This window comes from Stomoxys calcitrans, chromosome 5, assembly GCF_963082655.1.
Source record: "Stomoxys calcitrans chromosome 5, idStoCalc2.1, whole genome shotgun sequence".
Classification (NCBI taxonomy): Eukaryota; Metazoa; Arthropoda; class Insecta; order Diptera; family Muscidae; genus Stomoxys; species Stomoxys calcitrans.
In genome coordinates, this window is record NC_081556.1 from 160758305 (window position 1) to 160780722 (window position 22418).

The 22418-nt window shown below is 36.2% G+C and overlaps 2 protein-coding genes across 7 annotated transcripts in view; one reads left to right on the forward strand and one right to left on the reverse strand.

Annotated features, from left to right (window-relative positions):
• Positions 1 to 22418, reverse strand: part of LOC106090148 (dual specificity protein kinase splA) — an 82453-nt gene that overhangs the window by 52500 nt on the left and 7535 nt on the right. The gene's annotated exons all lie outside the window — the stretch shown is intronic.
• Positions 3146 to 9694, forward strand: LOC106090149 (uncharacterized). The gene is made up of 4 exons (XM_013256246.2): positions 3146 to 3266; positions 9002 to 9123; positions 9214 to 9267; positions 9330 to 9694. Exons 1-4 carry the CDS (start codon positions 3197 to 3199, stop codon positions 9489 to 9491), a joined length of 408 nt encoding a protein of 135 aa, XP_013111700.1. The 5' UTR covers positions 3146 to 3196; the 3' UTR covers positions 9492 to 9694.

Genomic DNA, 22418 nt, shown 5'->3' on the forward strand with positions numbered 1-22418 from the left:
GCTCGATATCTCAATTTTTTAACTCTGTAGAGTGTAGATCAGCCAATAGATCTAGAAAATAAATAAAGTTGGACACACATGCATCGTTAAATCATCTTAGAATTTTACGACGATCCAAAATATATATTTTTGTAGGGTCGGAAATGGGTGTTTCGATATGTTGCAAATGGAATAACTAAATTAATATATCTCCTTTCCTATGGATATAAAAATCCATTGATGCTTTTTAGTTTTTATAAAAAGAACGTGACAAATGCGATCAATGGTGGATGGTATACAAGATTCGTCCCTACCGCAATTAGCTCGTTTTCACTTGTTATCGCACGTTAATGTAATAATTCTAAATTTTAGTTTTAATTCGCCAAAATAACAAGTCCGTAGACCAAAAAATTTGTATATTGAAGATTTTTATTTTGTCGGAGCTGAGCTGATTATGTAATTGGAAATATGTAACCATCCCAAATGTAGGTTGGATTAGGTTCGAGTGTCAGTCTATTTTCTACACAGACTATTTTAGTCCATTGTACCAAATAAGACGAGGCCTCTAGTGGGAATTGAATCCACGACCCCGCACTGGTAATCCGAGCACGATCGGCTACTGGAGCGACCTCTATCTCAAATGTAAATGCAAAGGCAAATTTGTCATGAACATTTCATTAAAGAACTATAGCAATGAGTGCCTCATTTTTATAGTCGAGAAGTTTTTACATGGCATAGTACGTCACAAATGTCGCCAGCATTAGGAGGGGTAACCATCGCTGACATTTTTTTCTGAATTCAAGCGATTAGCGTCATAGGCGGACATGCCAACCTCTGCGCTACGGTCGCCTTAAATCTCAATGTCTCATTTGAAATGTTATCAATGGAATTCTTGGTTAGTTCAAAGGAAATTACTTGGAATCAAAGATATAGAAATACATCTATAATGTAATGTGGTTTTTTTTTTGACAAAGTGTTAAACACTACAAACAATACTATGTTAGTGTTCGAAGAGAAATAAGTCATAAAAATACGTGGAATTTACATCTTCCTTATGGTCTAGTACACTGAAAGAAAAATGCTTCATTGTATCAATAAACGGGTTTTATTTATTTTTTTTCATTGATGCATTGATGAAAAGTTGCATTAACATAATGAAATGTTCCATACTTAATAATTTCTGGCTTCATTAAATTAATAAACCAGATTTCATTGATAGCATGAAACACTTTATTTCTAAAACAATTGTTAAATATGAGAAAATAAAATAATTGTAAAAAGTTTTAAATGCCTTTAACTAGCATTTAAAACTTTTACGCAACAAATGAATATGAAATTTGACGGAAAAATATAAGATTTGTTAAATTTAATATTTGCGCCACAAGTACATTAAATAAGTTTCATAAACTTAATGCAACGTTTCATTTACTTAACGAAATTTGCATCACTTAACGAAAATTTGCAAAACCAGGTTCGATTGTATATTTGTGGTTTCAAAATATTTTTAAATTTAATTTAGAAACTTATTGTTTTGCAGTAATATGACCTTCCACTGAACCTCAGGTTCGAATCCCCTCGCCGGTCAATTTTTTTGTATTTTTTTAGAAAATTCGGTGCAAAAAATATATATTTCTTATTAAACAATTTTTTCAAATGTGTTTTCTACACATTTTTAAATTTATTTGAAAAACTTATTGCTGTGAAGTAATATATTGAATGACACTGTCTTATCTGGAAGCCCAGGTTCGAATTCTACCGCCGGGAAAATTTTTGTTTTTTTCATCAAACATATTTAAGAAAATTCGACTTAAAAAATATGTGTTTCCTTACGAATTTTTTTTAAACGTGCTTTCTACACGCTTTTTAAGATACAACGTGAGACTTCATTTCTATCACAAAGCTTTTCCTTTCAGTGTACTGACTTTAACTTTTCGCTCCAAAAACCCATTATAAGAAAATGGTGACGAAGAAAATGCGAACACATTCCGTAGAAGTAGTACTGATTTCGAATAAATTTCCCTTTAAAAAATTACAAATGTAATTAAACGCTAATTTGTTGTGTGTTAATGTTTGACTATTGTTTATGTGCTGACTAAGAATAGAGTCCGTTGGAGTTCGCAATATTTTAATAGGCATTTTCGATCCGAATGAAGTACTAGGCTCAACGGTTAAACTTCGATGTTTATTTTTCGATTATGGAAATACAGTAATACATTATGGAAATACAGTAATACATACATCGATCTTATGGAAATACAGTAATACATCGATTTAAGTCATTATTCCTACTAAATTTCCCACGAACATTCCATTAAGGAAACGGGGACACTTCTCTCTTATCAATGAGTGCAATCCGATAAAAGTTTTAGCGCACATGGACCACCATTGGGATTTCCCGAAATGAACAACGAGTACAACCAAAAAGGCAGATCGACCGATTTTTTCTTCGAAACTACTGAGCCGATGTAAATCAAATGACCACGTAAATCGAAGTTACTAGGAACAATTTTTTTACGACGGAAATAGAAACGGCGTTATCCGCGACGACGTTAATCGAGGTATTACTGTATCTATCTATATCCAACCGCATTTAATTTAGTGGTTTAGTGACGCAATGCTTTTGCTTTGCTCTTGCTTGCAGGCAATTTGATCATTTTCTCTATTGCGTCAAGTTAATTTTAATTCAAATTTATTAATCAAATATGAATCAATATGTAATAATTATTGTATTACATATTTTGTAAAAATACTTCTACATCCTATTTTAATTGCCTAAAAATAGACGGAAATTGGTTGTATATGATAGATGAATCTTGCGGGCAAAAACAAATTACGATCGTTACGCATGCGAAAATAAGACCTCTGTTTCCGGATTTGAAAATAAAGCCCTAGAAACTATAAGTGCAATCAATTTTTCATTTTATCATATTTTAAAATTTTAAATCCTTCATTTTTCTATTTGCAATTTGTCAGATAAGTTTTTTCGAGTGTAGAATTTATAACAAATTAATCATTAAGATATGAAGAATAAACAAACATTGTGATAACATTCACAAGGTGTTGCAGGTCCAATTAGTGGGACGTACGAATATGCATGTAGTGTGTGTGTGTGTGAATGTGCCTAGTCATCGATTAATGGAAGACAAATATATGGCACGAGTTCCATCTATGAAATCAGTTTTACGAAAAGTTTTAAGCAACACACTTACCTACCGCAATGGAGGGGTATCGGACAATTGTGGCTCTTCTTGGTGCAACTCTATTGTGGATGATATGCAGTTCGAATGGTAGATATATATACCACAAGCATCATAGCTATTCCTAGCAGTCCTAGAACTATTTTTTCGTTTCCATGGCCAACAAATATAATCGTCACTCACTAAATACAAACATCAGTGAAATACTACTAAGACTATTTTTGTGCAAGTGTTTCTTAGTTTATGTGTTTTTTCTAGTGATGACGTTCATGATTCTGTCATAGCGGGTGGGTGGATAGGTGCGTAAATTGTGACAATGTCCCCCTTAAAGTGATCACTTGGGAGAAGAAGAAGAATGGCAGAAAAGAGATTGAATTGAGAAAAAATCATTTTTTTGAGGTTTCGCGCGAAGACGCCAAATTTTAGTCGAAATATACAGATGTTTCAATTTCGCCGAAACTAAATTGATGTTTCGCTTTTAATCGGTTTTCAGTAAAATCCCTGAAATAGAATTCATTGGAAAAATCAAACATTTGGCCAATACACTTAGAGTAAATTCAACAAGCCGTTTTCATAAACGTGACAACGTCTCCATATCCATCCCTGAGGACGGATTATTTTAAGTGCTGTCCCCAACACTATTAACACTATTGTTATTATTAATATTGGCAAACAAAGGCCATTATTAAAGTTCATTCACTTGCCATTTACATTGTAAAGTGGTGTACTTATGTCCGAGACTTATATATCGTTCTGTTCTATTGTGTACTTCAATGACTACACCGAAAAAAGTTGTAATTTAAAACTAACATTTTATAGGAAGGGGACATTGTCAAAGTTTGATTCTTAAGTTCGAACATGTATTTATTTGTATGATATGAAATTTAAAATTGTAGTTTTTGGTCCAATTAGTGTATCGGGTGTATTTAATTACAATACATTCTTATGTCAGTCTGATCGATAGCCCCTTTACAATAAGCTTCGTGGCAAATTCCTAAACTGGCGGGATCGGTTTACAAATGGGCTATTTTTATATATTGTATTTCTATGGGAGTTTGAGGCTTGTGTGAAAAATACAGTTGGACCTCGATTATCGGGGATCCTCGGGACCGGAGACATTACGGATAATCGATTTTCCAGGGTAACCGAGTAAATTTTTTTGCAGTTTTCACACATTTTTTTTAGTGAAAATTACACATTGGTTTAGAATCTTATGTAAAAATAATAAACTACAATGTTTTTTTTAATATTTATTATAGGTCTCTTGGTCCAGTACTTTTTCTAATAACTATAGCCTTGCAGTTGTACGCATAATAAAGCTGTTGGTTAATCTTTCGCACCTTATGCCCATCTACGAGTGCTTCTGCATACCAAACACCAAACATCCGGTTTCTTTTTGTTAAATTTTCCAAACGTAATCGATAAACTGGAGCCACCGTAGCTAAGGGGATAGCACGTTCACCTATGACGCTGAAAGCTCTTGTTCGAATCCTGGGGAGTAAAAATGCAAATATTGGCCATGAAAATTCCACCAAGGAAACTTCTCACATATCAATAAGTGCAGTCCGATTTAAGTTTAAGCTCAATGTTAAGGGGCCTCCTTTTTATAGCCGAGTCCGAAAGGCTTTGGAGAGATTTTTTTACATGGCATAGTACCTCAAAAATGTTGCTAGTATTAGGAGGGGAAAACCACTTTTGAAAAATTTTTCTGATGGTCTCGCCAGGATTCGAACCTAGGCATTCAGCGTCATAGGCGGACATGCTAACCTCTGCGCTACGGTGGCCTTCTCCTGGCGAGTACATCAGCAAAATTTCGAATGTGGTTATTATCTCCTAATACAGGCGACATTTGTGAAATAACAGCCATGTAAAAACTTCTACCCAAGGAGGTGTAGCACTAGGACACCCAGTTCGAACTCGGCTTTAAAAAGCGGTCCCTTATAATTAAGCTTAAACTTGAATCGGACATCACTCATTGAAATGTGAGAAGTTTGCCTCACGTTCCTTAATGTAATGTGCGTGGCAAAATTTGTAAATTTGCAGTTGTAAAACGTATATATACTCCCGGCTTATAGAGGTAATCACGGATAATCGAGTTAATAGAAAAAAGACAAAAATATCTTTTCTATCCCGGATAATGGAGGTTCCTGAATAACCGATTGCCGGATAACCGAGGTCCGACTGTATATCTTAATTTGAACCGATACGTACCACTAAACATCTCGAACAATTTACAACAATGTCAAATATCTGATCGCAAAAAACAAAGGTTTGGAATATTTTTCCGATATATAAATCCATGACAGAATTACCAGGTAGTGTACCGTAAACAGCTGAGTACAATTTTTTCTCGCGAAGTGCACTATCTGTCAACGAGCTTTTGTTGTGTGTGTATATTACAGTTAAGAAGTATAACACACACAAACAAGGAAAAATCGTGCGAACTAGGAAAATACTCAAAATCAGAGTTGCACTAATCATAGGTTTTGACAGATAGTGAACTCAATATTTTGTTGTTGAGCAACTGCCACTACCTGTAAATGAATATATCTTGATATCAATCTGTTTTATATGGGTATGCTTTTTATAGTAAATGTATGACATTTTCCCCGGTTGAGCGTTAGTCATATATTTGTTTAGGGTAAAACCTTTAAGAACTGTTTTGTTGCACGAAATAATGATTCGTTTACTTTGTTTGAACTACATCGCACAGTGTTACCAAATCCAAAAATGTTGGAAATAAATCTGGAACTTTTGAACAGACACAAATATGTACACGAAACTTAACATAGTCAATGTTGAGGTATTTTCCAATAAGTGTGCAAAATTTGGGGATCCCGAGGGTCCAGATTTTGATTTGCTTGCCAAATAGTCATTTATATTGGGTTGCCCAAAAAGTAATTGTCGGTTATATAGTAGTAATATAGTCGGCGTTGACAAATTTTTTCAACGGCTTGTGACTCTGTAATTGCATTCTTTCTTCTGTTAGTTATCAGCTGTTACTTTTAGCTTGCTTTAGAAAAAAAGTGCGCGAAATTTTGTTTACATTTGTTTGTTTAGCGTCAATTTTAATATGGGTACCACATGTATTGAAAGAAATTCATTTAGCAAACTGAATCAACGCTTGTGATATGCACCTTAAACGCAATGAATTCGATCCGTTTTTAAAACGAATCATAACTGGAGATGAAAAATGGATTGTTTACAACAACGTTAGTCGAAAACGATCATGGTCCAAGCATGTAGAACCAGCTCAAACCACTTCAAAGGCTGAAATCCACCAAAAGAAGGTTATGCTGTCTGTTTGGTGGGATTGGAAGGGTGTGGTATATTTTGAGCTGCTTCCAAGGAACCAAACGATTAATTCGGATGTGTCATATTCCACCAGGACAACGCTAGACCGCACACATCTTTGGTCACTCGCCAAAAACTGAGTGAGCTTGGCTGGGAACTTTTGATGCATCCACCATACAGCCCTGACCTTGCACCATCAGACTACCATTTATTTCGATCTTTGCAGAACTCCTTAAATGGTAAAACTTTCGGCAATGATGAGGCTATAAAATCGCACTTGGTTCAGTTTTATGCAGATATAGGCCAGAAGTTCTATGAGCGTGGAATACTAAATTTGCCAGGAAGATGGCAAAAAGTTATCGAACAAAATGGCAATTATATATTTGATTAAAGTTCATTCTAAGTTTTATTAAAAATGCATTTACTTTCTTTTAAAAAATCCGCAATTACTTTTTAGGCAACCCAATAGCTTATTCATTTTTTTTCAGATAGAGCTCGTAAAACTCTACAAAAACATGCTGAAATGTTTTGAACATCTCTAACTGTTTATGTTTTATTGGACTAAAACAAATTTTGTTTGAAAGTTTTAGTCTAGGTATCGTCGGTAATTTTGAAATTGTGGGCCCATTTGTGAACCAGTTGAAAATCTCATGCAATTTTTTCGTTAACAACATCCCCACGTTTTTAACAAAAGAAGTTTGTCTGACGAAAATTTCGTTTATGGCTAAATAGTTTTTATTTTTGCGTGTGTGCACAATTCAAGCGGATAGCTTAGTGATTTTGAAAAAATCTTTTTCTCCGTGTAGACACACACCCAATGCTATGTGCGACACTACATGATTGTGCACAAGGAGAAATTTGCGGTTAAGCATAGAGGTGATGTCGATGGGTTATGGTCGACGTAAAAGCCTTCATTCATACAACCATACACACTTAGATACATACATGTGCTTTTTGTTATGGGTATGAGTGATTGTGTATACGAGAGAGAGAGAGAGAGAGGGAGGAACATTTTCTCGCTTGTAATAAATGGACAAAGCGCTCGTCCTCGTCTTATTTGTGTTGTAAACAAACAATGGATTTATTGAGCGCAGAAATATCTACATGGCAAGTTTATTTATTGCAACCAATTTGTGTTCGTAGTATTTTCAAGTGAATAATTCCATTTTCATTGTGATTCCCAGAAATTATGTTTGTTCTGCCACGGCTATTGGTTAATATGGTTTCATTAGTGAACGATGTAACGAAATGTCCATAGCATATTATTATGACACACGAATGCCAAGCCACATCTCTTCACATATTCGTCCTACATAAATGCCAAGGGGGTCTATTGGACATATGGGGAAATCGTTTACCGTCAAAATCGGTTAATCGTGCGGTGAATTCAATTGACCCCAAAGTCGCAAATTTGTATTATGCGTGCCTAAACAACTTTTATATAAAATTGCAAATTTTGCCCATGAACATGCCACTAAGGAACAGGTTCAAACTGCTCACATATTAACGAGTGCAGTCCGATTCAAGTTTTAAGCTCTATGATAAGGGGCCTCCTTTTTATAGCCGAGTCCGAACGGCGTGCCGCAGTGCGACACCTCTTTGGAGAGAAGTTTTACATGGCATAGTACTTAAAAAAATGTTGCCAGCATTAGGAGGGGAAAACCACTACTGAAAATTTTTTCTGATGGTCTCGCCAGGATTCGAACCCCAGGGGTTCAGCGTCATAGACGGACATGCTAAACTCTGCACCACGGTGGCATCCCTTTGATGACGGTACGCATATTTAAAATGGCTTTTATGGTGTTTGGGTTATTACAATTCGAATCATTGACACATGTGTGTTATATCTTATGAGAAATATGTTGAAACTTAACTCCATGATGAAATTGGATCGAAGTTTGAATTTTTGTTTTATGAAATAAAATTTTAAAAAGCTGTTTTTTCTATCATTGTTGCTTGGATGGCTGTTGCTCTTAATGTCATCATCATCTAATAAATTTGCCATGAACATTTAATTAAGGAACAGGGGATAGTTCTCCCATATCACCGAGTGCAGTCCGATTAAAGTTAAAGCTTATTGATAAGGGGTGTCCTTTTTTTAAGGGGATAACCACCGCTGAGAATTTTTTGATGTTCACGCCGGGATTTGAAACCAATAATTGTTGTGCCACCACCATAAGCATCTTTTTCAAATGCAAATAATTGTCATATCTGTCGAAAAGCGCAGAAGCCACTCACTGCTCCAATTCCATCTCTTATATTCTGTACTGTCCGAATCGGTCCATTGCCTAATATAACACCAATAGCATGGCAAATTGAAAGAGATACCGGGCATAGAACTTGACAAATGCGATCCATGGTGGAGGGTATAGAAGATTCGGCCCGGCCCGAACTTATGGCGCTTTGACTTGTTTTTCCATTGAATTCCTATGTCTGCTTCCAAAACTTATTTAGTTAAGTGGTCTGATTGGTTGTTTGTGTTGATGTTGTGTGCATTTTGTGTGTTCTGTTTTACTTGTCTCTCTTTGTAGCCTTACTCTGCTATACCTGCAGTTACACATGGGGAAGTCCGGATGACTCATGTATCGTTAAACCGAAACTCCAAACTAATTGTACCAAGAAATACTGCACGATAGTGCGCCAGGAATTGGTGGTATTTATTGACATTACCAGAGAGATATGCTGTCTGTGCATTCATTGTAACTGAGTGCGATTTTTACCCTTGTCCCCTTTTCTTTTGCAGCACGAGCATGGAAAGGTTGCAACATTCCTACGTGGCTGTGAGGATAAACTCGATGTAAATAGCGATGTGTTCATTGCTCCAAACATGATGTAATCTGTTTTCGGGCTTCTTTCTAGGAATATAACTCTGTGGTAACTGATTCGACATACAAAACCTATTATCGTTCCTGCATTTCGGAGTTATGCAATGATTCGGATGGCAAGCAGCCTATTGCGAGTGGCGATCCTAATGTTGGTGCTGCTTCCAATATGATTATTAAAGGGAAGCCTAGGAATTAGCAACAACAAATCACCTGCTGGCGAGGAATATGCCATTGTATCGCTTGATGCTTATTGACAAAAAATTATTTTATACTTCAAATATATCAACAAACGTTAAAACACAAAACTTAGCTCAGAAAAAAAAGATTTGAATGGGATGTTAATCTGGTTTTAAAGGCTTTGATATCCAGACGATAATTAACAAGCAAAAATGCGTTCAGTTCGGCCGGGATATAACTATGAGAATACAGAATATCATAAATAGAATATTTATGTGTATTATATTATTTAATATTATGATCCCTATGATATTCGAATGCTCGGTCTTCTGTGTTCAAAAACTAGCGTGGACTTAAAACCCATGTTCGCAGGTTTCGACAAGGGTTCAAACAAAAATTACGTACATCACTTAACCCACCGATATCTGGTGGTTAAAATTTGGTATTATTCTGGTTAGTAGAAATATAGAATAAGGATGGCCTTTGGCACTATTTACCTCGAAGGCATTAATAGAAGATGCTCGGGTAAAACTCATCGGTAGTATGTCCTATTTACTACAGGAAATAGTAGATATGACAGTGTCCAACTTCGAAAGTTACTCGCAAGACGTGTTAACTGTTCCATTATGACGCCCTTGCACACTGTATTTTACATAGGAATAGGTATAATGAAGAGAAGCCTGGAAGTAAAATACAGTTGAACTTCGATTATCCAGGCCTCTATTAACCGATATGCTGTGCTTTTGATTTTGTACCTCTTTTAACCGTTGCGTCAAAAATGCTACCTTTATTAACCGGGCTTTCCTCTATTACCCATGCACCACTCACATTTTTGGATGTAAAATTCAGGGATTACCTGTTTTATTTTGAGCTAAAGTTGAGTATCAAATTACATTCAGTCTGTAATTGAAAGCTAACCGGTCAAGGTGTTTGTTCGTTCTTTCAATACAAGAAAAATTTAGACAGGATAAAGATCACAGTATACACACATCTCAGTTGGTTTCTTTTCAGAAAAATATGATATAGGCCAACAAACTTTACGGGATTTATTACAAAAGAAAATAAATTTCAAATATGCCTCTAGGTTGTTGGGTAGGTAGGTTGGATCAGCAGTAACGGTGAATGGATTGCGCTATCGAGAGATGATTTTTTGGTCGGATATGGATGCTATTAATCTGGACAATGTTTAATTTCAACAAGACGGCTTCGTGTCACACAAGCAACGAAACCATTATTCTTTTACGGGAAAGTCTCCAAGCAGTGTTATTTCTGGAAGAGGTGATCACAATTAGATTTAATACTTGTGACTTCTGAACCAATTATGATGGACCTCGGCTGATGTTTTCAGATGGGTTATTAAACAATCGGTATCAAATTTCGAGAAAATATTTTCAAATTGTAATAACTACGGTTAACAAACGACAATATTATTGTAAATAACCCAAAATCTGACGGGAGCTATATCTAAATTTGAACCGATTTCGACCAATCTTCTTAGATATTGTGGTAGTCGTCGACGAACGCGTTGTGCACAATGTTGGACAGGTTGGTCAATAAATGCGCTTGCAGTGGCTCTAGATGTGAAAATCGGGCAATCTTCATATTTATATGGCAGATGAATATAAATCTTAACCGATTTCTAAAGGAAAATCCTTCCTGCTAAATTTCGATAGAATCGGTTAACAACCGGCTTTTCCATTTTCAACAGGCTTCGTCTCTACGCCAAAAAAATGTATGTGCCAAACTTGAAGACGTTCGGGCGAACTGTAGTTTGTACACAAATTAAATACCATGGAGAGACGGTCACAGCTAAATCGAATCAGAAAGTGATTCTGAGTCGATCAGTATTCTTATCAATGGGTCTATCTCCCTTCCTTCTGGGTATTACAAGCAAATGCATTAAATTATAATATCCTGTGCCACTGTGGGGGATTATTTTAAATGGGTGGCCCTAACCGTAGACATACTACACATTTCTGCCATACTATGTGAGGAGACCATGGCTGTTCTGATGACGTTTTAAGGTACAGCTGATAGGTAATTTGGATCTTTCTTTGCTCTGTGTTCCAGGATGACATTGAAAGCTTGGGGTATTTTTCGGATTTATTTGTACAATAAATACAATGCTTAATTTTGATAAATGCATACTTTGGCAGTTTGGTCAAACGAATGTATAGTTTTTTTGTCACCATGTGTTTGCTACCGAAAATTTTGCTTGAGCTGCATACTGGGCCTAAAGAAAAACAAATAGTTATTTTTACTCTCGGGAAGATACTAAGACATGAACCAATGCAAGCAAGCCGGCTAATGGACCAAATTTCCCATAAAAAAATAAGGGAAACTTCTCTGATAACAATGAAACATGCCAGTAGCAAGAGATCTACATACTTGTGTAGCGGAGTTCCTATAAAAAATAAAATCAAAGATTCAACAAATCGCCTTCTTACTGGTTGGTTGCTAAGAGCGTTGGCGTAGGAAAAGTGTGCCTTAATTAGACATATATTAACACGGTGTGTAATATGATGTAAATTAAGGCATCGTCATTTTCAAGCGTATCACCTGCTTCGAGCATCTGCTATCTTGTGCCACTTATCTACCCCTCAGTGCGTATAATCAATCAGTTTGGTCTATTTTCGCCCTCATTTAGTCATTGATTTATTCGTCGTCTAGCTGTTAGCTCACCCTTTTCTTATTAATATCTCCGAGCACTCGCAGTCATCCCTTGTCGCAGTGGCACATTCTCAACAGTCCTTGCTCGCTGCCACTGGCTCTTCCCCCTCCTTCTGGCGAACAAACAATAGAGGAGGAAAATGCAAAAAATACATCGTATCTCTCCACACAAAGAGACATCAAACGAATTTTGTACTTAATTGGGTATAAAATTAAATTAAACTTCTACACACTCTCAGTCTCACATACACACACACACACTCATCCATCCGTCCATACACAATCGCAGAAGCATTGGCACAGATACATTATACACCCTTGAGTATCCTCCAGTAAATAAGGCATACATCCATTTGCCCATATATTGTTCAAGTATAACAACATCATAAATAAATATGTTTGCTTGCATACTTATTTAGATACATAGATACGAGCTGCTAGCTATGTATGAATGGATGGACGTGTAAGAGTGTGAACGTTGTGTATTATAGCGAGGATAGGCAAGGACGTTCGAGTCGGTAGAAGGATTCAATGTATTTGGCCCTATTAAAAAAGAGAAAAGCTCCCATTGCCAAAGGAAACAATTCGATTTTGAATAACGGCGCATTATCAAGCATATATTTCTCCACCACTTTACTCACAAATACTCAATGGCAAACTCAATTTCAGCTATCATCATCATCATCATAGGCAGCGTCTTCGTTAACATTTGAATAAATAAAACGATGCCTAACAGCCGAAGTCAAATGACTGGCCGTCGATTTGGCTCTCGAAGTTGTATTTGTCAAGCAATTATTTTTTAATAACATTAAATTTATTCTCCTAATTAGACCCGTAAAGGAGAGATCAGTGCGGCCCATTACCAAGATGCTGGGGGCAAGGTGACTATATATGCCAAAAACTTGCCCAAGTCCTGGCACTCCTTCCAAACTCGAACTCCGAATCTAACTGTGAATTGTTCCTTAATGACTATTATTGTGCGTAAATTCAATAGAAGAAATGAGTTTTTATGGTAATGGCGAATGAAATGTAATTATTCATATCGATAAGGAGTAGTCAGTCCTATTGTAGTAAGTACTCTTATATGAGCCTAAGTACCTTCGAAAGAGAGGTTGAATAGCATCTTTGCTGTAATGAAATGCAAAAGACTCTCCTCTTCTATTTGCTGCTTAAAAATATAGAATTAGATTTAAAGCCTTTTGAGCTTGTTGGTGTAGAATTTTGGAAATGTACATATTTTTTGCTAATTACGAATTGGAAAAAAATTGTGAATATCTTAAAGATGGCTGTACCAACTGCAATATTGGTTAGGTTGGGTTAAGTTTGCGATCTGCAGTCTGCTATCAGCCTTACTAAGGCAAAGTGAACCTACACGACCGCTTTAAAAAATCCGCAACAAGAATGTACATCCGCTACCTGGCAAAAACTTGGTAAGTCCATGTCATTATTTTTGGCATGTACAAATAATGGATTACTCATTATCCTTAGAATCACTAGCTGCTAAAATATAACGAGTTATCAACATCTGTATTACCGGTGGTACAAATGTCATTACATACAACATTCGATGAAGCTCTAGAATAAGCACTTCTTTGTAGTAGTTGTAATAATAGAAAAAAATCGTTGTTATAACCTTGGTATTGACAAAAATACCATTAAGAAACTGCGGGCAAAATTATCTCATACCCATGGTTGCTGTCCGTTACGAGATTAACTCAACTTTGTATTGGAACTCGGGACCTTTGCATTGTAAATCTTCTGATGTAAGCTATGTTCCACAAAACTACTAAAATCACTCCCATGTGTTAGAATATTGTGTCTATAAATAGAATATGTCAAACATAAACTCAAAGGCATGACCATCTTTGATGAAATAGAATTAAAGTTTGCTTTTGTGTCAAACAATAGTAAAGTGGATGAGTGCGTAGAGCGTCTGCTTTGAAAACAGAGGGTTCTTGGTTCAACTCTCGGCTGCGATGAAGTTAAATTTTAATTTCACTTATAATTTGTATTATTCATATAAAAATTGTCTTCTTCAAAGAAATTGAGTATTGAGAACGTGGTGGTGGAGAAAGGCGCGAACATGTTTGAGTCTAAGTAGTTATTTCTTAGCAACGTTAAACTAAGATAATATGTCGTTATTTTTTTGACAACTTTTACGCTTAGTCGTATGTACTTATTTTTAAACTATTGGTGTGCTTGTGCGAAAGGACTTTCCTCCTAGGAAATCGCAATGTAAAAGTAATTAGAAACGATGCCTACAAATAAATAATTATTACTTCTTGAATGCGCTTACCTTTCTAGCTATTTACTAATGAGAGTTTTTGCTGGGTAATGAGGACAAGTCTTTAAAGAAATGAGAGCCTAAAGTGCAATTTTTTCAAGAACTAGTGCGGTGCATGACGCAGCAACTAAGTAATAGCTCACTTCATTGTACCGAAGCTATCGTTACATACATTCATCACTCTAATCTATTTCTATTTTTACATTTATATGAAATATACAATTGTATATTATTTCAATTTATATAAATTGCATTTCTATTAATCCCATTTAATTATATTTCTTCTGAGTTTATATTCACAGATAATTATAACAACCACAATTCACTGATAATTATAACAACCACCAATTAGCTGCCATCTGCTACGCTCAAAACCTGTTTTTTGCAATAATATCTAACACTCTTATACTGAGAGATGATACTCACTTAAACTTGCTCATAACATCACTAAAACAATGGTTGGTTGTACACTCCTACGTCACAGATACTCATACTTCGACGTCACAGATACTCAGGAACCGATAGCACGTTCTACTCTTCGAGTGATCACCCCTACTTCAGTTGGGCTTAGGCTGCCGTCGTGTGTGGACAGCCACTGCAAGTATGCGACAGCTACGGTGACAGCCACACTAACGCAGCCTAGCTCGACTCAAGTAGTAGGATTCTACTGGTTTGATACAGCCATAGTACCCAGACACGTGTAGGCAGAGGAATGCTACTGGTTCTTAACGGCCATAGATCACAGGCACCATAATTGTAGTGTACAGGGAGTCTACTGGTATGATGCAGTCATAGATTACACACATTTGAATTACACCAACTTATCCATAATTTACCATGAAGGCAACCTTCCTTTTTGGGAAGGAGGCATTCTATTCTGGACCTCATGTTAACTGTTTGATTCGTGTCTGCTGTATTTTGTTGTAACTTGCCTGGTCTCTTTAAAGTTTTGCAGAATACATTTTTAGTAATTTGTAAGCCTGACTTAAATAAAATTGTTAAATACCCTTATGAAACTACTTTTGCTTTGATCTTTGGAACCCGCTAAGCTTACCCCGACAAAGATTATTATATCATTAACTGCAAGCTTTAGTCAATCAATATGTTTCCCTTCAGACTTTTAATCTATTACATTCAACTAATACATAAACAAACAGACATTCGAACACACATTGGCTTTTATACATAAGAGCTAGCTGGCCTGGTTGGCTTGCCTAAGAGACGAGCTAGACTCATTGTTAAGTAGGCGATATGAAGGTTGGACCAATGAAATTGCACCCCAAACCCAAAACGAAAATATGCCCCAAACAGGTATGAAGAGAACAACAAAAATAAACTTTTGCGACCTATTTTCGCCTTTTTGGGACTTTTCAACCAGCCATTGGGGCCAATTTGGGTTTTCCTCAAGAAAATCCATATTTTTCAAATTAAATTGGGGTTTAAGGAATATTAGGATATATTTTCATTTTACTGTGGGCCTTATTTTACTATTTTGGGGCTCAAATTTTTTACTACAATAACAACAAATTTGGCCACATTTTTTGAAATATAAATAGAAAGGACAATTGCTTGTAGTGTGTAATGGCATTTTCAATTTTTGGATTGGATTGGATTTAATTACACACGATCAGTATCAGTCATTTTGGATTGTCAGTTTATTTCGGACGTGTTCTGAAGGGTATTACTTTGAAGGGTAGAAGATAGTTATCGATGAATAAAAAATATTTTTTGAAAAAATAATTTTTTATTACAAAAATACAAACAAATTTTTCCCATGAATGTTCCACTAAGGAATAGGGGCTACGGTGGCCCATTTTTATTTTATTTTATTATTTTTTGATCAGACCTCTTATACTTTTTGGATCTCAGATTATTAATTCGATGAGTTAGAAACGGAAGAACGATGTTAGTATTACTTTGAAGGGGACAAGATAGTTATTGATGAATAAAGAAATGCGTTTTGCGTTTAAAATCACAGTTATCTTTTTGATCAGACTTCTCGTATTCTAAAAATTCCGAACATTAAATATATATTTGACGCGAAATCGAAAAAAAATTAAAATATATTTTTTTTTAAAGTGACGTGTATCCTTGAGGAGCTATAAAATCAGAATACATAAAGAAATTATGATGATTTTTTCACTGTTAATATAATATAGTATTTTAAAGAAAAAAAAAAATTAATAAATCTACCAATATGTTTTAAAAAGCGTTCCAACTGACCAAAATAAGGTACGAACCTAGCTAAAATGAGCCTCTTTAGTAAACTAGTGGTTTTTAGTACGTTTATAGCTAAGATGTAGAAACTTTTTACAAGTGTTAAGAACTTTGGAATCTGTGCTGAGCGATTTGAGAAGTTTGAGGAGAAAAAGGGTTTTTATTTTGCTTTCTATTGAAATAGAAACAAAACGAACCCTATATTGGTTTCAGCTGGACAAATAAATCCAACAACAAAATGAAACAACCAAATTAATGTTGCGCAAAAACAAACAAAAAATTGTTGTTTGAAAATTGTCCATTTTTGGACGGCCTTAACATTAGTTGGTCAAATCGGGACTTCCGCAGCATTAATCGCATCTACATTTAGCCCTCTTTAAAACATATAAATGAAAATAACACCTACTGGCAGAAACAAAAATTTTATGAAGGAAATAATGATGCTACTTTGCAAAAAATGCAAAATTTTGATTTTTTTCGGAAATTTTAGATTCTGAATCGAATAACGTTTAATAGGAAGGGACAATTTTGATTAATTTGAATAGAATTTTGTAACCTTTCTAGCGATGTGAAAATTTTCAATCGGTTTACAAACAGTCCCATAATTTCGGAAATACCGAAGATACTTTGACAAAAATTTTCAAAAAAAAAATCGTTATAAGTCCAATAACTGATAAACTATTAGAGATATACTGAACATTTCTGTATCTTTTTTGTACAGTTTTACGAGCTCTATGCTTTAAAAGGTCCGTAAATGACAAGCAATGCAAAATTTGACATACTCAAGGTGGCCAATTTTCAAGCTCCATAGATCAGCCTCTGAAGCCACTAGGGTCTCCAATTGCATACTAATTAGAAAACATCTAAAAGTTTCGTGTACATAAAATTTTCAACCAAATCGGATAAAACTTGCGCACTCTAGAGGGTCAAGAAGTTAAGATCCTATATCGGTATATATGACAGCTATATCAGGTTATAAACCGGTTTGGATCATACTTAGCACAGTTATTGCAAGTCAAAACAAAACACTTCATGCAAAATGTCAGCTAAATCTGATAATTAATCCGATACCGGTTTATATGGGAGCTATATCAAAACATGGACCAATATGGCCCATTAACAGTCTCAACCGACCTACACTAATAGGAAGTACGTGTGCGAAATTTTAAACGACTTCGAAAGTTAGCGAGCTTTCGAAAGACGTACAGGTGGACGGACACGGCTAATTCTTCTAAAAATATTAAAACGATGAAGAATATATACAAATACTCTGTTGGGTCTCAGATCAATATTTCGTAATGTTATAAACGGAATAACGAAGACAGCTGGACGGAAATATACAAACGATAAAGACATATAATTTAATAGGGTCTTAAATGGTAGCCGATTTGGTAGAGTACCTCGATTAGCTTTGCAAGTACTGCGGGTTTGATTCCTACCAGAAGCTTTGGCCTATCGCTTCAACTTAAAAACCGAGGTATCTCAACGTAATAAAATAAGTTATCTGGTGTAACAAATTATAATAGGATACCTAATATCGAAATGATCGCCATCATTTTCCTCCTTTTAAATACAGTTTATAAACTACTACAAGGAAAGCTTGGTTTAATGTAGTCCTTAACATAAGCCTACTGGAAAAATTTAACTCTGGCTTACCCGCAGTAACATCTACTGAATACATTAAATTAAATTATGCAGCATTTACATCAACTATGCAAACCCATTTAAGATTAGGTCTGGGCGCATGGTGCAAAGATAGTCACGACCAAACTCAAGTTCCTATAGGTTTGGCCTATTTAATTTGCAAATTGTGAATTTGACCACGAACATAAAGGAACAGGGGCAAACTCCTCACATATCAATGAGTGCAGTCATCGGACGCAAGTTTAAGCTCAAAGACAAGGGACCTCCTTTTTATGGCCGAGTCCGAACGGCGTGCCACAGTGCGGCACTTCTTTGTGTTAAAGTTTTTACATGGCTGCCATACCAGATGGTACAGTAGCTCACAAATGTCGCCAGTATTAGGAGGGGAAAACCTCCCAGGCGTTCAGCGTCATAAGCGGGCATGCTAACCTCTTCGCTGCGGTGGCATCCTACTTTATTTAAAAGTGTTAGTATGGGTATGACTTGATTTAGCTTTTTCTCACTCCTTAATCCATTTTCCAGACGGCAATACTAGGGTGGATCAAAGTTAGGGGACAGAGTGGGCCAGGGGGTCTACATTGAGAACCCAGGAACTGAGATCTGTTTCCTACAGGCGGAAATCCCGGCTATCACGAAATGCCTGAGGTGGTGTGGTGCTAACGCGAGGACGTCGAGTGAGAACTTCTTAACAGACAGTAAAATTGCCATAAGGGCAACAACAACCAGGACGGCAATAACAACCAGAAGATCACAAACATGTCACAATCCGCATCGTGCCAATCGAGGGAATGAAAGGGCGGACGATTTGGCAGTGAAGGCCATAGAACTGCCTTCGATAAACTTGGTTAACTCGAAGCCTTTCGGGTCGACACAGTCCGATTTAAGAACGTGGGCGACAAAGCCCTGTTCAAACACATACATGCAACACTGTGGAACAGCGAAACGGTCAGTAGGACGGCGAAATCCTTTGAGATGATACAGATCATGAGAAGACGAGACTGAAAGGAAGTAAGAAGGAGGTCAGTATAGCTTTTGGTGTCATAATGGGACACATAGGACTATGCAAAATCGGTGCGGCAAGTGACAGCATGTGTAGGATATGTGGAGAAGATGATGAGGCGTTAGAGCATTTCCCGGCTTTCGTGGGTAACAGACCCCAGTACTTAGTTGGGGACACGATACCAGACATGAACCTACTTAGGGGAGTGGTATGGAAAACAATAAAGGATTTTGTAAGTAGCACTGATCTTGGATCTTGACTTCTTGAGCCTTTAGAGGGCGCAATTCTCATCCGATTTGGCATGACGTGTTTCTGTATGACTTCCAACAACTGTGCGATGTATGGTGGAAATCGGTCTATAACCTGATGTAGCTGCCATATAAACCGATCTTTGGTCTGGACTTCTTGAGTCTCTAGAGAGCGTAATTATTATCCAATTTGGCTGAAAATTTGAACAACGGCTTCTCCAATAACCTCCAAGGTACGTGTCAAATGCGGTCAAAATCAGTCTATAGCCTGATACAGCTCCCACATAAACCGATCTCCCTATTTTACATCTTGAGCCTCTAGAGGGCGCAATTCCTATCCGATTTGGCTGAAATTTTGCATGAGGTATTTTGTTATAACTTCCAAAAACTGTGTTCCGTACGGCGCAAATCGGTACATTATCTGATATAGATGGAATATAAACCGATCTGGGATCTTGACTTCAGTTACTATCTGATTTGGCTGAAATTTTGTACAACGATTTTGGATCTTGACTTCTTGAGCCTTTAGAGGGCGCAATTCTCATCCGATTTGGCTGAAATTTGGCATGACGTGTTTCGTTATGACTTCCAACAAATGTACTAAGTATGGTTCAAATCGGTACATAACCTAATATAGCTGTCATATAAACCGATCTGGGATCTTGACTTCTTGAGCCTATAGAAGGCGTAATTATTATCCAATTTGGCTGAAATTATGAACAACGGCTTCTCCAATAACCTCCAAGGTACGTGTCAAATGCGGTCTATAGCCTAATACAGCTCCCATATAAACCGATCGCCCTATTTTACATCTTGAGCCTCTAGAGGGCGCAATTCCTATCCGATTTGGCTGAAATTTTGCATGAGGTGTTTTGTTATAACTTCCAAAAACTGTCTTCCGTATGGCGCAAATCGGTACATAATCTGATTAAGCTGTAATATAAACCGATCTGGGATCTTGACTTCAATTACTATCTGATTTGGCTGAACTTTTGTACAACTTTTTTTTCCCATGACCTTCACCATACGTGTCAAATCGGTCTATAACCTGAAACAGCACAACAGAGTTACCCTTTTCCCGGTAATTCGACAAATTTGATCCATGGTGGAGGGTATAAAAGATTCGGCCCGGCCGTACTTAGCACGCTTTCATTTGTTGTTTTTAGTTTCATTGTAATAAAACTATTGCTTGCATCATTTTTGGCATCACGTAATGGATTTATAAATGCGTTCTTTATGAGCAAGAAAAGTTTGACAGATTGGTCAACCGAATGCAGAGTTTTTTGTTACAAAATGCCTCTTTCCATATAAAGACGTTTTTATTCATCTAGGTACGTGCAATAGATGAAACGCATGCCCAATTAGCGACAAAGCACATCACTTAAAAATGATCAATACTTTTTAAAAGTTTCTGTGTCATTAGTGTACGTTCATATGACCATTGTTGTAACAACTATCCTTTATCTTCTTTGTATGCATAATTACATTTACTATCGTACAGAATTGTACACATGTTTAACAAGGTTGTAATAAGTCAAGATATAGCCATCATATAAACCACCCTACTGATTCAAGTGGGTATTCTAAAGAACTGTCCATCATAATTTATTATTATGATTCTTCCTTTTCCTTTGACGCTAATTTTGACTTACATAAAAAAATGTTTAAAATTAAAGCACTGCTTATAGGTAATACCAGACATTATTTACAAGACACTGATACTACCCATGCTGTTGTATGATTCTGAAGCATGGGTACTTGTATTTGAGAGAAAAATTCTTCGTAAAATATATGGACCAGTTTGCGTTAACGGAGAATATAGGCGACGTATGAACCACGAGCTGTATGACGACGATTGCATAGTTACACGCATCAAAATACAACGGCTGCGTTGGCTAGGTCATGCTGTCAGAATGGATGAAGAAGCTCCAGCAAAGAAGTCTTTTGAAGACAAACACGGTGGTACACGCAAACCGGGAAGACCAAAAGCCCGATGGAAAGATCAAGTTGTGGGAGACACCTCGAAACTTGGTGTCAGAGATTTTAGAATGAGCGCAGAAGATCGAGGCGCTTGGAACGCTATTCTACATTCGGCTAGTGGAACAAATATTCTGTCATAGCCAATTAATGTAAGTATAGGTAATAGCTCTTTCCATTGTAGGATCAATCTACGTATACATATATCTTACTTCTTTGCTATTTGATGATTATACCTCATTTAATAACTAAACGCGTGGTTTTCAATCTGGCAATACTTTTTTCGGTGCTTGTCTTTTGTCGGACTGCTGTCAGTTGATTCGTGCGCAGTATGGTTTGCCATTTCATAATGAAAATACTGAATAGGCTGATAGAAATGAATTATTATAAAAGTGATCATCTTTCCCGCTTTTGGCGGGATTATCCCCGGAATATTTCCCGCGATTTAATTTTTAATAGCCTTTTTCAAAAACGTGCTTAAAGGGGAATTTAAGAATATAATTTGGGGTTCAACGGCCAATTTTAAAATAAGTTGAATCGACAAGCGAAGAACTAATCACAGCATTGAGGGAAAGAATATTGTCACACTTCCTATAATCAATTACAATATTTACATTTCGAAGCAAACATTGTCTTTGTACAAAGTTTTTATAATTTGAAAAACTTGTCAGTTCAAACCCCTATATTGAATAAAACAAATATTTTCTTTTGGATATTCAAGTCCAATAAATTTCTGCAAATAAATTCGTGTGGTCTCAATTACAATAAAGAATGGGTACAAGATTTTTGCATAAATTGAGATACACAATATTATGAAACAATTCCAATCGAATACTAGCTGAATAAAATAATTTTTCAAATTTCAAAATTTGAATGGATTTTATTGAAAGATAGCAATGGTCTTTT

Coding starts and splice junctions, on each gene's coding strand:
- LOC106090149 (XM_013256246.2), top strand. CDS start 3,197: ATGGAGGGGTATCGGACAATTGTGGCTCTTCTTGGTGCAACTCTATTG. Junction 3,267..9,001: donor GATGATATGCAGTTCGAATG/GTAGATATATAT, acceptor CTCTCTTTGTAG/CCTTACTCTGCTATACCTGC. Junction 9,268..9,329: donor GCTGTGAGGATAAACTCGAT/GTAAATAGCGAT, acceptor GCTTCTTTCTAG/GAATATAACTCTGTGGTAAC.